The 16616-nt window shown below is 38.2% G+C and overlaps 1 protein-coding gene across 11 annotated transcripts in view; it reads left to right on the top strand.

Annotated features, from left to right (window-relative positions):
- Positions 1-16390, top strand: part of Braf (B-Raf proto-oncogene, serine/threonine kinase) — a 127310-nt gene extending 110920 nt beyond the window's left edge. For 8 of the 11 annotated variants that reach the window (XM_087901727.1, XM_087901722.1, XM_087901725.1 and 5 more), the window contains 4 exons: positions 219-350; positions 11120-11254; positions 12761-12914; positions 16125-16390. In XM_087901727.1, the coding sequence (XP_087757853.1) occupies positions 219-350; positions 11120-11254; positions 12761-12914; positions 16125-16147 (444 nt within the window). In that variant the 3' untranslated portion in view covers positions 16148-16390. Of the gene's footprint in view, positions 1-218; positions 351-11119; positions 11255-12760; positions 12962-16124 lie in introns of all 11 variants that reach the window. The other 3 variants (XM_087901728.1, XM_087901723.1, XM_087901719.1) reach the window with 1 other exon arrangement.
- The last annotated feature ends 226 nt before the right edge of the window (positions 16391-16616 follow it).

The following is a 16616-nucleotide window of genomic DNA, read 5'->3' as shown; positions in this document are numbered from 1 at the left end:
CATGGAAATTCAGCTCAAACCACCTTTCAAAACATAAAGCAGGGTTTTTCCCCCCTTTTTTTACTTGATTTTATTCCTTTGACCATTAATAGAAGAATACATAGTTGATGATTTCTTTAAATAAGGTGTTGCTCTCTGGGAATTATTATAGTTTGTATTTCAGTCTTTATTCAGCTGAACTTAAGGATAAACTAGAACTTTTCTTCCTTATCTAACAGGCACCAGAAGTAATCAGAATGCAAGATAAAAACCCATATAGCTTTCAGTCAGATGTGTATGCATTTGGAATTGTTCTGTATGAACTAATGACTGGCCAGCTACCTTATTCGAACATCAACAACAGGGATCAGGTAAATATTTATTATCTCTGGGAGTTATTTTAGTATTTCTCCTAAGGCTTCAGTTCTTTGTAGGAAAGAAATCTGGAGATGGATGTAAACATGAATGGTAGAGCTCTTGATCGGTGTAATCAGCTGTAGGAAATGTTCATGTGCTTTTCACAGTTTGTAACAATGGAGTGAAATCCCCAATTTTGCAACTAGAAATTAGAAGTATAACAACAGAGATAATACCCTTTTCTTGGTAATAGCAGAGCTAAAAGAATGAACTCTGGAGCCTGTTGTGGTAATGTATGCATTTTTAACCCCAGCACTCAGGTGGCAGAGGTGGACAGATCTCTTTGTGAGGCCAGGCTAGTCTAGAGTTCCAGACCAGCCCTGCCTTTTTTTTTTTCTTTATTAAAAAAAAAAAAAAGGAAGGAAGAAGGAAGGAAGGAAGAAAGGAAGGAAAAGAAAAGAGGACTGGAAAGATGGCTCAGTGATTGAGAACACAGTTTCTCTTCCAGAGGACCTAGGTTCAATTTCCAGCACCCACATGGTAGCTCACAACTCTCTGTAACTCCAGTTCCCTGAGATTTGACACCTTCACAGCAATGTACATAAAATAAAGTTAAAATAAATTTAAAAAGAAATAAAGAATGAACTTTGCTATGATCACAGGTATACTTTTTTCCTTTGATTGTATCACAGGTTGTGATGTCAGCAAGGGCTCAGCTATGAACATATTTACATCCAATTCTTCCATAATTATTAAAATGTTGTCTAAAACACACAAAAAAAGCACAAGGAACTTGGGAAATGGCTCATTGGAAGTTTTTGCCATATAAGCAGAAGAGACTAGGTTCATATGCCCAGACACGTAAAAATTTAGCTGTGGCCATTCCTATCACTTCAGCACTGGAGGGAGAAGACAAGTGGAACCCGAAAGCCTGATTTCGAGCCTCCAGTTGAAACATAAGTTCCATGTTCACTCTGTCTCAAAAAAAAAGAAAGAAAGAAAGAAAGAAAGATGTGGAGGAATGAAGATATCCTGATACCCACTTTGGCTTCAGCATTTATTCAGGCTAATATACCCACATGCATACACATGTGCATGCAAAGACACATATACCCCCACAACAAAAGCGGGAGGTATGAAATGGCTGTTACATCAGGTTGTGTTGTTTCTAACAGAAAGATAAATTTTTACTTTTTCTCTTCCTAAATTTCATTTTCTGTTCCTTCTTTCCAAGAGATGCCAACCAATATCACTTTACAAAGCTTTGCTCCTCCCTTAGGCTTCTCTTTCTTATTTCTGTCCCTCTCCCACTCTCTTCACTTCTCAGCAGAATAGTGTTCTGTAATCCGACAGGACTTGAAATCTTAATCTTCTTGCCTCCATCTCTAGAATATTGGGATTTGCAGTTTGTGCCATTGATTGCAGTTTACCATCTCCAAAAAGTGAATGAATTGTCTTTACTAAAAATAAAGTATCTCAGCATTTTTAAAAAGTATGTGTGAATGTATATGTAAAGAGGAGAGTAATGGCAGTTAAATTGTTCATTAGAAGATAGTTACCTATATAAGCAATGATAAGAGTATTTATGCTATATGCTGTGGTTTGAATCATACTCACACAAAAGACTGCTTTAAAATGGAGATTCTAGGGACTGAAGAGATGATTCAGTAGTGTACTACTGTTCTTGCAGAGAATCTGAGTTCCGTTCTCAGCAAAAACATGGTGGCTCACAACCCACTCAAGAGGCTATGACACCCTCTCTGGCCTTCATGGGCAATTGTATACACATGCTCATACTCCCACACAGATACACATCTGTACAGTAATTTAACATAAAAATTCTTTACATTTTTAAGGCCAGGCAGTGGTGGCGTACGCCTTTAATACCAGCACTCTGGAGGCAGAGGCAGGGGATCTCTGTGAGTTCGAGGCCATCCTGGACTACAAGAACTAGTTCCAGGACAGGCTCTAAAGCTACAGAAAAACTCTGTCTCGAAAAATAAAAATAAATAAATAAATCTTTACATTTTAATAGAGATTCTAGGGCAGATTGTGTTTTAATGGGATACAGTCCAAGCACATGCACTTTTTTTATGCTTCTGGAATAATTCTGATGCATACAAAAGATGAGAATGGAGTAATTGTAAAAGTAAGTAAATGTGTCAGGCTGGAGAGATGGCTCAGAAGTTAAGAGCATGGGCTCTTCCAGAGGTCCTGAGTTCAATTCCCAGCAAGTACATGGTGGCTCACAACCATCTGTAATGAGATCTGGTGCCCTCTTCTGGCAGGTAGGCATACATGCAGACAGAACACTGTATACATAATAAATAAATCTTTAAAAAGAAAAAGTAAGCAAATGTGGAGTACTGGTGTACATCATGATTCCCAAACAAATGATAGACTTTATGTGTGTATTCCTTCATTGAAGGGATTTTTTAATTATTTTGTTATTGTGTGTATGTATGACATGTATATAGTGTACATATGGAGATCAGAGGACAGCCTTGTGGCATTGGTTCTTCCCTTCCACCTTTAGAGAGGGTCTAGAGATCGCATGCAGGTTGCCAGGCTTGTGTGCCAAGAGCTTTCCTCACTAAGCTGTGTCTCTGGCCCAGTATATCAGAGCTAACCTCTAGTCTTTTTGTTGATAATCTGACTCAGAAGTATGTTCTCATGGTAAAAAGATAATTATCTTTTTGAGAACTATCTATTGGTTTTCAAAAAAACTGTACTGCTTTTCATTCCTGGACCCCAATGGAGATTCTAGATTGTCCCATCAGCCACCACTTACTACTTTTTTTTGTAGATATATTAGTAGTGTGGCTTTAGCTTTTCATTTCCATAGAGACTAATAAAGTTGAATGACCTTTTATGTTTCATTGTTACATACATATAAATTGTATTTTTATATAAAGATATATCTGTTCAAATATTTGTTGATTTTAAAAATTGTTTTTCAAATGCAAGTGTGTTCTAAGTTATCCTGCACTTTATGTAATGACTTTTAAGGGCTCACAGGTTCAGAGATTTCAGTCTGCTGTTCATGGCTTAATTGGTTCTTGGCCTATAGTAAAATGGAACATTATGACATCAAGAGCATGTTGAGGAAGAAGCTGTCACCTCAGCAGACAAGAATACTGAGTCTCTATATGACATTTACCCGACAAGGGTTTCGGTTGAGATATATGTAGGTAGGTAGGCAGGCAGACAGGCTGGTAGGTGATTGGATTGTTTTGTTTTACATTTGTTTATTTTGTTCGGGTTGGGTGTTACATAGCATACATGTAAAGATTAGAGGACAGTTTTCAGGAGTTGGTTTTGCCACGATGTGAGTCCCTAGGATCAAATTCAGGTCATCAGGCCTCTCCCCACCTAGATATCCTGCCAGTCTGAGGTTTGAGGTCTTCTAATAAGGTCATGGTTCATTATGAATTAGTTTTTGTGCAGGGTGAGAGATCTGAAACATCCCAGAGTTCTGTGCTCATCTACTTCTTGGCATTTGGTGCTTTGTCTTCTATGAGAGTATATTAAATGAAAGTCAAGCAAAGACATGTTCTTTATGAGAGAAGTGAGTGACCAGTAGAAGGTAAGGCCTTTGTCACCTAATTTTTCTAGCAGTATAGTTGAAGCTCCTAGAATTTGCCAGTCTAAAACCAAGTTACGTGTTTGGTAAAGAAGTAAAATGGAAAAAATTATAAATCATTCACCTTCTCGTACCCCCCTTGATTGTGCTGTGTACCCTACTGTCTTCAAACCGTTCCTTCAGTGGAATACCCGATTTTGAAAGGATAACTTTAGTCATCCTCAGTGAGGCAGCACCATCCATCCTTTTGAGTTCTGTCTCACTTTTCCTAGACCTTGATCTCCTGGGTTCTCAGATTATACTCTGTTTCAGAATCTGTGAACTGTCTTCTTTTACATGGGAAGTTAAGACAACTGCTTTTTTACTGTGCAGTGTAGATACTGTTCATCTGTATTTCCACCTTTCTGTAGTTTAGGGTGTATTTTTTTAATTGATTTTTATTGAGCTCTACATTTTTCTCCACCCCCTGCCTTCTCCCCTCCTCCCCTTTTCAAATCCCCCCCCCAATGTCCCCGTGCTCCCAATTTACTCAGGAGATCTTGTCTTTTTCTACTTCCCATGTAGATTAGATCTATGTAAGTCTCTCTTAGTGTCCTCATTGTTGTCTAAGTTCTCTGGGATTGTGTTTTGTAGGCTGGTTTTCTTTGCTGTATGTTTAAAAACCACCTATGAGTGAATACATGTGAAAGTTGTCTTTCTGTGTCTGAGTTACCTCACTCAAAATAATATTTTCTAGCTCCGTCCATTTTCCTGCAAAATTCAAGATGTCGTTATTTTTTTCTGCTGTGTAGTACTCCATTGTGTAAATGTATAGAGTGCGTGTTTTACATGTAAATTTAAAGCAAGGTTCCAGTAGAGCAGTATTGATACAGTGGCAGACAATTGGGCTCAAGATTTGTGTCATCTTACTCTAGGGTTTTGGGCTTTGTTTTTTGTTTTTTAATCAATTATGAATATAGGGGATTGGGTTAAAGAATTCCAGTTTCCAAAGTTCATAGAGCTAAGAAGATGGCTCAGGTAGATCTGAATTCAGATCCCCAGTACTCATGCAAAAAAATCTTTGCATGGTGACAGATGGGTATAATTCTAGTCCTGAGAGATAAAGACAGAAGGATCCCTGAAGTTTATTGGCCAGTCAGGCTAGTAAAATCATGAACTCCAGGTTCAGTGAGAGATCCTATCTCAATAAAGGTGGAAATCAATTGAGGGAGACATGCAACATCAATCTCTCAACAGCATGCATATGTGCATACACCACACATAAACACACAGACTCAAAAATAAATAAAAATAAGATTATGTATTAAAATAGGTCTCTTGACTCTCCAAGGGATAGCCATCTCTGTGTTACTTTGTAGAAGAATATGAGTTGGGGGATGGGTGTGTGGGTGGGTGTATTTCATTGGTTTTCCTTAGTACTGAAAGTCTGAGAAAAATTACTTCGCAGGGCTACACAGAAAAACCTGTAGCTCAAATTCTAATTGGTCTTAATAATAAAAACCCAGAGTCAGATATAAGGGGGTGAAAGCTGAGAGATCAGAAAAGCAGTGTGGCCAGCCACTAGAGAGACTTTTTACCTCTACTGAATTCTCAGACTGATGGGGCAATCCAGTCTCTACAAATCCTCATACCACATTTGAGCTCTTATCTCCTCCCGCCCTATATTCCTCTCTCCACCCATCCATATTATTTCCTGTGAGCCACCATCACCTGGCTCTGTTTCTCTCTGAGACTGGATTGATCTAGTGTAGACGAAGGTGGCCTTGAACTCACAGACATCTGTCTGCCTTTGTCTCCCAAGTGCTAAGATTAAAGATGTGGGCCACCACTGCCTGACCACTATGGCTAACTAGTGACTTAGAACTCTGCACTCTGATCTTCAGGCAGTCTTTGTTAGATTACAAACAAAATATCACTACAGAAACTCTGGCTCAAAAATTTTTAATTAGGAGCTGGAGAGATGGCTCAGAGGTTAAGAGCACTGACTGCTCTTCCAAAGGCCCTGAGTTCAATTCCCAGCAACCACATGGTGACTCACAACCATTTGTAATGAGGTCTGGTGCCCTCTTCTGGCCTGCAGGCATACATGTAGGCAGAATATTGTGTACATAACAAATAAATATTTTTTTAAAAAATTTTAATTAAAAATAATAAAGATTACATTTCATATGGTATCAGCTGTTGTGACTTAAGTAAGTATTAAAAATGCTTGCTTACCAAGTAACTCACTCATATACCTGATGCTTCAACTAGAAGCTCACTCAGGGCCAAGGCTTGGGTAACCCTTAGTTTTTCTCTACATGGACCTTTCTGTGAGACTTCTCAGGCTGTGTGGTCTCTCTGATGGCATGGTGCCAGGTTCTATGAAAGAAATCTCAAGAAACAAATATAACTATCTTGTCTTACCATTAGGCTTTTTTTAATATTTATTATGTATACAATATTCTGTCTGCATGTATGCCTGCAGGCCAGAAAAAGGCACCAGATCCCATTATATATGGGTGTGAGCCACCATGTGGTTGCTGGGAATTGAACTCAGGACCTTTAGAAGAGCAGGCAGTGCTCTTAACCACTGAGCCATATCCCCAGCCCCCTAGGCTTTTTTTTTTTAAACAGCATTTCATGTATCCTAGACTGGCCTTGAACTTCTCGCTTTCTTGCCTCTACCCCCAGAGTACTAGGATTACCTGTGTGCTCCACCACACTCATTTTTTTACACAAAAATATTTATGTTGTATTAATATCTACAATATGCAAAGTACTGCAGAATACAAACTATTTCAGAAACAGAGCAGAGGCGGACGGGGATGATGCTGGTCATGGTCAGCATGCATGTCCTCTGGTAGTATTGAGACGGGGCAAAGAGGAGAAGATTCAGGAGTTCTGAGTATGGGCTGAAACTGTCTCAAAATTTGAAAACAAGGTACTAATTTTGTCATCTTTGTGCCCTGTGACTCTTCTACCCACAAATTGTACCTAGGAATTTTCCTTTCTCTTTCTTACTGTTTTTTCATCACTCAGCTCCCCACCCAGTAGCAAACCAACACCTGCTTTATGCTTTGCACCAACTAAATTTTGTGGGGCATATAAAGATGTGAATTGTCTCCAGTTTTTACCCCTCGCATCCCTTCTGAAGGAATTTTGAAAAATGATAACTCTGCACATTTTTCCCCCGAAACAGGGTTTCTCTGTCTTGGAACTCACTTTGTACACCAAAACTGGCTCTCTGTGCACATTTTTAAGTTGGCTTTTAAAGTTTTTTTTTTTAATGTGTTATAAAGTAATAGCAAAGAATGCCAATTTCAGTATAACTTGACTAAAATTTGAAGATACTTATCTGGGCAGAGATGGTGCATGCCTTTAATCCCAACACTCAGGAGGCAGAGGCAGGCAGATCTCTGTGATTAGGAGGATAGCCAGGACTACACAGAGAAGCCCTGTCTCAAAAAACAAACAAACAAACAAAATTTTAAATATCCAGTAAAATCTAAAAGCTCGCCCTGTTTAAATGCTCCACATTGGCATGGCTCCTCTTTTCTCTTCAAGCTATTGGTGGTATTCTCTGACTCGCACAGAACTCTGTCCTGACTTAGCATACTGTTAGGCTTTTAAGACTTTATTGTGCATTATATCTGCAAGAAGTAATATGAATGTAAGTTTAAATTTGGAGTTCTAAAAATTTTTTCTTATGACTTTAAGCTCTCGGGTGGGCTATTTTTAAATGCTGAGCTCTGCCATTGCTATCATTTTTAATGTATAACTGATAAATTTTATCACATAAAAGGTAAAATTTTTTTGAAAGTATATAGTTTTGGCTTTTTATTTGTTTCATTTTAGAAATAGGGTCTGACTGTGTAGCCTAGCCTGATCTTGCACTCTTGACCTCTTGCCTCTGCTCTCCGGTACTGGGATTACAAGCATGCCTCACCTGCTTAACAGAAATGCCTATGGTGGGGGGGGAGGGGGCAAAGGCAATCTTGGGTATCATTCTTCAGATTCTGTTCACTGTGTGTGTTGAGACAGGATCTCTTCCAGCAAATTAAGCTAGACTTGACTGGCCAGTGAGTCCCATGGATCCACCTGTCTCTACATTCACATCACAGGAATTAAAAGTGCATGCCACCATGTTCAGCCTTTTTATGTGGCTACTCAAGCACTTTCCCAACTGAGCTGCCTTCCCCAGCTTCAGAACTATGTGTCTTAATGAATACCATGGTATTTTTCATTTTTCTCTTCAATTTATGTATACATGGATGAATATAACTTTTTTGATAGAATGAGTTAGGGCTTAGTATTAATCTTTTCCTTGTTTTCTTTTCAAAGATGTGAGTACTGAGTATTACTCAAGTAAGAAGTAGATGGGACGCATAGATGTTTTGTTACAGCCATATGCAGAGTTTAGTGATCCCCAAGACAAAAAGGAACTCAACTAAAAGTTCACTGGAGACTCTTATACTCACAGTTCTGATTTGGCACAATGAAAAGAAGATAGATTAAAATAAACCAAAGGACAAAGTACGTGGAGCAGAGTCCAAGGAAGTTTCCCATGTGGAGCTATGCACCGTACTAAATTCTCCCAGCAGGAATATGTGACAATAACATGGAGTATTGCCAATCAGGAAAGGTCTCTGTACCTTTTCATTAAGGATTAGTCTCATAGATATGGTTGGCTTTTTAAGGCTGACCTTAGTCTCTGGCTCCTAAAGAAGTCAGATTAATGCTACATAACCCCAAACTCCTATATATACTATATTGATGATATCCCAGGGGTCATCCCAGATGCCACACAGAACATCCTGAGTGAAGGCTTAGTGGTGGTCTCCTAGGAACCAAAGAAAAAGTTTCGGCTCTCTCTCTGAGCAGGAATATTCCTTTACAGCATACTATGTCACTCTGTTACTTGAACTCATTCCTATGGTATACCAAAAATTACATTGTAATTTGTCATTAAAATGTATTTTAATGATCATCTGAAAATTCATTTAACTTTATTGAAAGCAAACACTTGAAAACTAAGAAACTTTGAAAGGATTTCTTAGTTCATTGGAGCCTAGTTAGATGATTGTATTTGGGAATGTCATTTTGATGTCCCATAATTTTTATAGCCTGGAATGATATTTACTAGAACCCATATTGGTAAAATGTAAAGACCTTCTGTAAAATAGAGATTACATGCAACAGGGAAAATTCTTTACACATACACCTAAGTGGTTCTCTGGCAAATCAGTTTTAAGATTTATTTTATTACTGTGTACCCACACATATTCAAGTTCCTATAGAAGCCAGAAGGAGGGCATTGAGTTCCCTGGAGCCAGAGTCACAGGTATTTGTATGCTCACAGGATGTAGGTGCTCAGGTCTGAACTTAGGTCCTCTGCAAGAGCAGCAAGAATTCTTAAACACTGAGCCATTTCTCCAGACCCTAGATTTAAAAAATAAAATAAAAGTACATTTGTGATAGACACAGCCCCTGTTTACTAAGGACCACAGGTCTCATTATAGAATGTAGATAAGACATATTCACAACTTTTAATAATCAGATAAAGTACTAAATGATCATTACAGTTGGTGGTAGTGAGGAGAACATTATTTCTAGATGTCGAAATCTAGGAAAAAGCAAAGACATGAGGAGCACAGTTAGAGTTCAGTTACGTGGGCCTTGGTTTACTCAGATTTCAGGTGACTAAAGAGAGCAGGAGAGCATTACAGGAGAAAGGGACTGAGACCGTGAAAATGTGAACAGCAGATTTGTATTTGGATGGTTTTCTCCCAGTTCTTTGCTGTCACCGTCTTAGCTGTATTATTTCGGCAAGTCCCTTGGTTTGTTTTTTAAGCATTGTATTCTAATCTAGAACATGGGATCAATTCCTACACCTTGTGGAATTCTTTCAGTACCAAAATAGGTAAGAATCCAAGAGTCTGAAGTTTCTTAGCCTTTCAGACTTTTCATACCTTTCCTCTCTTTCCGAGAATAGCTCAGTAAGCATGTTGAACGGCGCTGTCCTGTGTAGAAAGTAGTCCGGCCGGACTCTTCTCCTCCACTCTGAAGGCCTCCTCTAGGTGTTTTCCATGTTCTTGGTTATCCCCTATTACCTACTGCTAACTTATATCACAGGGGTTACACTTAAATTAAAGCGTTGTTGTTGGGGTTTTTTTGGGGGTTTTTTTTGTTGTTTTTTTTTACTGCGGGTTGATAAAAGGAAGTCATTATGGCATCAAACAGGAAATAACTATCTGATATGCCCATTTCTAAAATTCTTCAGCCCTGTTTAGAATGGAATTATCTTACTTTCTTTTTTAAAAAGATTTATTTATTATGTATTCAGTGTTCTGTCTGCATGTGTGCCTGAAGGCTAGAAGAGGGCACCAGACCTCATTACAGATGGTTGTGAGCCACCATGTGGTTGCTGGGAATTGAACTCAGGACCTCTGGAAGAGCAGCCAGTGCTCTTAACATTGGAGCCATCTCTCCAGTCCCTACTTCCTTTCTAATCTGCCCCTCTCCAAATCCTCTCTCTTTGACCCCCTTTTCCTTAGAACCCAATAATCTTAATCTACTTCTGTCTCAAAAGAGCCAAAAATTTAAAAGTTAAAAACATGAGAAAAACTCTAACTCTCTAGTGAAAACAGGTCTTTTCACCTTGTAGTACAGAAGATTAGCTTCCACTGTCCTGACCTCCTACCTTTGGAGGACGCTCTGCTTCTGATGGTGTAGTTAAATGACCGAAGACTTCCCACAACAGAAGCCCTTAACTGCAGCTGCCAAGTGACTGCTCTAAAGTGCTTAACTGTTTTGTTCCGTGCTACATATGTGTTAAGGATTTACCTACCATAGTGCCCAACAAGAACAGTGTTCATCAGTCTTCTGTAAAGGAGAAGAAGTGCTGTGCACCTGCATGTCTTTGAACCTTTACTGTGACAGTGGAAAAAAACACTAAATAAGGAGAGATACAAGAGCAGAAGGTGATAAAAGGACTTTGCCACAGGCCTTGGTCATGAAACAAGCTTGCATCTTGTTGGTATGGGTTCCCAACGGTCTGCGATGGGTTAGGAGGCTGGTCATTAGCATTGTTTTTTAGCTTATCAAAGTTTAATATACATATAGGAAGCTACAAATGCCATAAGAATGCAGTTTGTTAAATTTTCATTGCTGATATATTTGTTTGTTAATGAGAGTGTATGATTTGCCTATTCCCTTCAGATAATTTTTATGGTGGGACGAGGATATCTATCTCCAGATCTCAGTAAGGTGCGGAGTAACTGTCCAAAAGCCATGAAGAGATTAATGGCAGAGTGCCTCAAAAAGAAGAGAGACGAGAGACCACTCTTTCCCCAAGTAAGAAAATTTTTTGATATCCCAGAGTACCATCTAACCTTCCTAAGTCGATGTTTAGCAGGATGCGGGAGAGTGAGTTAGATTATGAGTTGATACTCTGTGCACATCCAGATGAGCAAACAGGGCAATGACTTTATGAAGGCTGAGCAGTTTGGGATCCCAATACAAGTTCTTTAGCAGGTCTTTGCATTTGTTCAGCAGTTCTCAAACTTTTAAGACTTACCTTATTTTGTGTGTGGGTGTTTTGTTTGCATGTGTATGTGTGCACCGCTTGTGTGTCTGCTGCCCACTGAGGCTTGAAGAAAGTCAGATCCCCTGGAACTAGAGCTGTAGCCGCTGTGAGCTGTCATGTGATTCTGAGAACTGAGCCATCTCTCCAGCCCTAGTTCTCAAATGTTTTGATTTTGAAATCCTTTCACATATTTTAAAGTAGTTAAAGACTTTTAAAGGGCTTTTGCTTATGAAAATAACAATTATGAGTTTATAAATAATGAAAAACAAAAAAAAAAGACTGGTATTGGTTTCATTTTTTCCCCAACTGTTTTTGTACATTTAACACACTTGAAGTCTTTATTTTGTACTCATTTTGTGCTTCAGTATCTAATACTATGCTGCCTCTGACAATTTAATGATAAAAAATTCTACTTATACATTTGGCTTTATGGTAAAATAAATAGATTCTAAGTTTTTTGTTCTTGGTAGATTTTTCTGATTTTTTTTAATTATTTATGTATTTATTATTTTGGGTTTAAATTATATATTTAGATTTGCATACTGTTTTATTACATAATGCTATTGTGTTATTAATTTTACTATTTTTATATTATATTCTTATTATAACTATATGCTATAATGGGTTCTTACATGATACTCCAGCGTATCATGACCTGGTACCCACTATGGAGCCTGGGGTAGCCTGAAACTCACAGATACCCACCTGCCTCTGCCTCAAGGAATGCTGGGATTAAAAGGTGTGCACCACCACACCTAACTTAGATCTTTTTTTCTTTAAGGTATATGTGTGTGTGTGTGTGAGGTGGGGGGGGGGGGGGGAGAGAGAAAGAGAGAGAGAGAGAGAGAGAGAGAGAGAGAGAGAGAGAGAGACATATCTGCGGGAGTCCGAGGAGGACAGAAGAAGGTATTGGATCCCCCAAGAGCCAGAGTTTCAGGTTTGTAATTAGTTTTAAATTTTTACTAAGCATTTCAAGGATGACAAATGATCTAAAATACAAGGAAACACTAACTGTGAGTAACCTTACTCATTCAGTTATGTGTGTATAGAAAACCTGTGTTACTGTGCTTGCTTTTGACTTTTGTGCTTATGGGAAAATACCAGTTTCTCTTTGTTCACTGATTATACTGAAAACAATAAAAAGTCTCAGGAAAAATTTCATACTAAGTATGATAAGCTCTTTAAGATTTATACTATTCAAATTTCTATTCTGTTTTTTCTTGTTTCTTGTCCTCTATTTGTTCCCTTCCCTGCCCCTTCCTTCTTTCTTACAGATTCTCGCCTCTATTGAGCTGCTGGCCCGCTCATTGCCAAAAATTCACCGCAGTGCATCAGAACCCTCCTTGAATCGGGCTGGTTTCCAAACGGAAGATTTTAGTCTGTATGCTTGTGCTTCTCCTAAAACACCCATCCAAGCAGGGGGATATGGTGCGTTCCCAGTCCATTGAGACAAACTAAATGAGTGAGACATTAAAGTAAGGTAGCAACAAAACAAATGAATAATTTTCCTTATATTTAAATTAACTAGGATACTCTGTTGTTTACGGGTGAGCCAAAGAATATTTGTGTTTAAAAACTTAGGAATTGTTTTCCAAATCTTAAAATCATACTGAACATTGACTTTTCAACAACAATGGGTTAAAATATTCAAACACTGCTAAACATTTTCAGTGCCTCTTCCAGAGGCTTTACTTCCTATTCTGAATTTGTTTTGTTCACTTGGTTATTCCTGTTATTAAACTCTAGGTTTCTCCCTCTGTTTGCTCATGCAGCTTTTGTTATTATCACTTGTCATAGAACATCCAGAGGAAGACTTCCCTCATGTTCACAGGCTAGCCTCTGCCAGCTGTGCAAAAGTATGGGAGTTCTTTATTTCCTTGAAGCAATAGATAATTTCTTTTAATAAATTTTAGATGTGAGTGACCAAAAATATCCGTCAGTGGCACATTTGACATAGGTAACATGACTTAACTTCGGATTTTTACTAGAGAATACAAATTAAGGTTCTTCTTAGATGGTATCTATATGTTAAAGATGTCTTAAATGTGTAAAAGTCAAAGTTCTTTGCAAATGCCTTGCCCTTTATTCTCACTCCCTACCCCAAAAGAAAATTTACAAAATTCTGAGACTCTTTAAGGTGCCTGTTTTTAGATAATTGGTTGCCAAACAACCAAGAAATGGGTTTTTTTAAGTTATTATATTAGGTTATGTTTACCTTTTGATGTATGTTACAGCAGTTAGCAGTCATGTAGCATTGTGTCTCATAACTTTCTTCCTGATATCCTTTGTCCAACAAGATCCCACGTATGATAAATGCCTGATACTCTCTTCTTGATTTCCAGTGTTATGTACTTCTAATGTTTACATTTCTATGTATAGAAAATGAGTATAATGTAACCATGGTGGAATAATAATTTTTTGGTGATTTAGAGAGAGAATCTAAAAGCAAAAAAGTCGAAGCATGTGGTCTTCTACAAAATCCACCATCCTTCATAGTCCCCTACCTTCATAGTCCCCTACCGACCAAAACCTATTGATATTCAGTTACTCAGTTTAGACTTGTGGTAATGCTTAAATACAACCCAAAGCAAAAACAGTTATTCAACAGACAGATCATATTTTCATATATGCAATCCTCCTTTGAAAACAGTAAAACAGCTAATTGAGAAAACTTTAATAATTGGGTTTGTAAGTACCACAGATAAACTTCTGAAATGCTTTCCTTACATTGTTATATTTCATATAAGGAAACTGCCTTTTATTATGACTTGTCTTTTGTCTTTCCTTTGGATAAGTTGAGAATGCTATCATAATTTTATATACTGATTCATGATTCTAAATATAAAAGAGAACACTTCTCATATTAAAAAAAGAAAAGCCAGTGCATGGAATCAGGAGGATCCCAGCAGCTCCAAGGCAGGCCTGGGCTCCATAAAAAGGCCTGTGTCAGAAAACCTTAGACTGGGGATATAGCTCAGTGGTAATGACTTTAATGTGAAAGTGCTTGTACAGTGTTTAATCACCAACATGGGAAAAGGAAATGAGAAAAAAAGAGATCAAACAATGTAATATATTAGAAACCATAGAAAGTCATGATTTCTAAATCATGACATAAAGATGAGTTCAATTGCTTAGTTTTTATACATTTTTAAGGAAGTCAACCAGAGCTGTGGATTAAAGATACAAAAATGTATTAAATGTCAGTGCACCCACTTTAAATGCCAAATCTCTATTAATCTTACAGAGGTTTGGGGTTTGGGTATGTACAATACAGATTAAGTTGGTTTTGATTGTTGTATATAGCTAAAAAAAAAAGTTTTTACAAAATTTAGTTGGTTCATAGAATACTCAAACATTTTGAGCGTATGAAATATGAAACAGTATATCAAAGAATTTTTTTAATGGAGCTCTTTCTGTAATCCACCAGCATACCTGTTTTGCTAGTATGTTCCTTTCCTCATCCATTGTCTTTCTTCTCAGCACTGCTATACCCAGGACTCTACCATCTTCATTTGACTCGCTCACATTCCATCCTTTCCTCCTTCCTGTTTTCCTCTTCTTTTCTCCTTTCTTTAGTAGCAGCACTGGCATTCCTAAGCTCTCTCAAGCTGCTCAGAAACTCATGTGCTACCCATAGACACCCAATCATTCCCCCATAGGGTGCATAATAATTGATTCCCCTTCCATATTTGGCTGCAGAGTGGCCAAAAGGGAAGACTATCAAATATGATAGGCAAGATGTGTAGGTAACATCTACAGAAATTGGAAGCACTAGAAATTGGAACACAGTTTCCCTTTGTGTGTTTTTTTGTTTTTTGTTGTTGTTGTTTTGTTTTGGTTTTTTAGTGGTGCTATATATTCTGTTCTAGGCCTTTTTTAAATTTTTTTTTAAGTTGTGTGATTTTGGGCAAGCTTCATGACCATTGTGAACCCCAACTTGTTCATCCGTTAAACAGATTCTTTGTACAGCCCAGGCTGACCTGGAACTCTGAATTTTCTTACCACTACCTGCCAAGTGCTGGGATTGCAAGCATGGTCCACTATGCGTAGCTTCCTTCTCTGGCCTTTTGGCTCAACAGTGCCTTAGTTACTCATTAAAAAGAATATTTGATGGAAAGAGTGTCTATAGTCCAGTTAGTTGTATTTAAAGTAGGAAATCAAACCTTAATTATTAAAACTTGTTTAGAGAGCTGAGAAAAACGGTAGTCTTGTAATCCCAGCATGAAGAAGAGGATGGCAAGATCAAGACCACCTTGCTAATCTTCTAAACATGTAAATCATGGTTTAGTCCGCTAGTCATTAGCAATAATTATTTAGAGCCAGGCAAGGTAGTACATCCCTGCAATCCCAGTACTGAGGACGCGAGGCAGGAAGATCCTGCCTGCCTGTGCTATGAGTTTGAGGCTTGACCCAGCTGTGGAACTCCCTGCAGCTTGTTATTGCCTTGATACAGGTGGGCTCTTCTTCACATGCCATGCACATGCAATTGTATTCTTTTCCGGATTCCAGTGACTTGGGGTTTAAACTAGTGACTGTGTTACAAGGTTTGTAATATCAGTGAAATTGAATTGAGGCTTTTCTGTCTTGAAGTTCTTTTGAGATAACTTTTTAAAATCAGCTCTTGTCCTCCCTCTACAGGAGAATTTGCAGCCTTCAAGTAGCCACTCCATCATGGCAGCATCTGCTCTTTATTTCTTAAGTCTTGTGTTCACACAATTTGTTAACATCAAAACACAGTTCTGTTCCTCAAATCTTTTTTTTTAAAGATACAAAATTTTCAATGCATAAGCTCGTGTGGAACAGAATGGAATTTCCTATTCAACAAAAGAGGGAAGAATGTTTTAGGAACCAGAATTCTCTGCTGCCCGTGTTTCTTCTTCAACACAAAGATCACGTGCATACAAGTCTGCCCATTCCCAGGAAGAAAGAGGAGAGACCCTGAATTCTGCCCTTTTGGTGGTCAGGCATGATGGAAAGAATTTGCTGCTGCAGCTTGGGAAATTTGCTATGGAAAGTCTGCCAGTCAACTTTGCCCTTCTAACCACCAGATCAGTTTGTGCCTGGTCATCTGATGGGGCAATTTCCAACACCAAGCATCATTCTTGCCTATTCTGGGATTATGTTGTGGAG

The sequence above is a fragment of the Myodes glareolus genome, chromosome 25 (assembly GCF_982192425.1).
Source record: "Myodes glareolus chromosome 25, mMyoGla1.1, whole genome shotgun sequence".
Classification (NCBI taxonomy): Eukaryota; Metazoa; Chordata; class Mammalia; order Rodentia; family Cricetidae; genus Myodes; species Myodes glareolus.
Note: the sequence above shows the minus strand (reverse complement) of the source record. Positions and strands in the feature narration are given on the sequence as shown.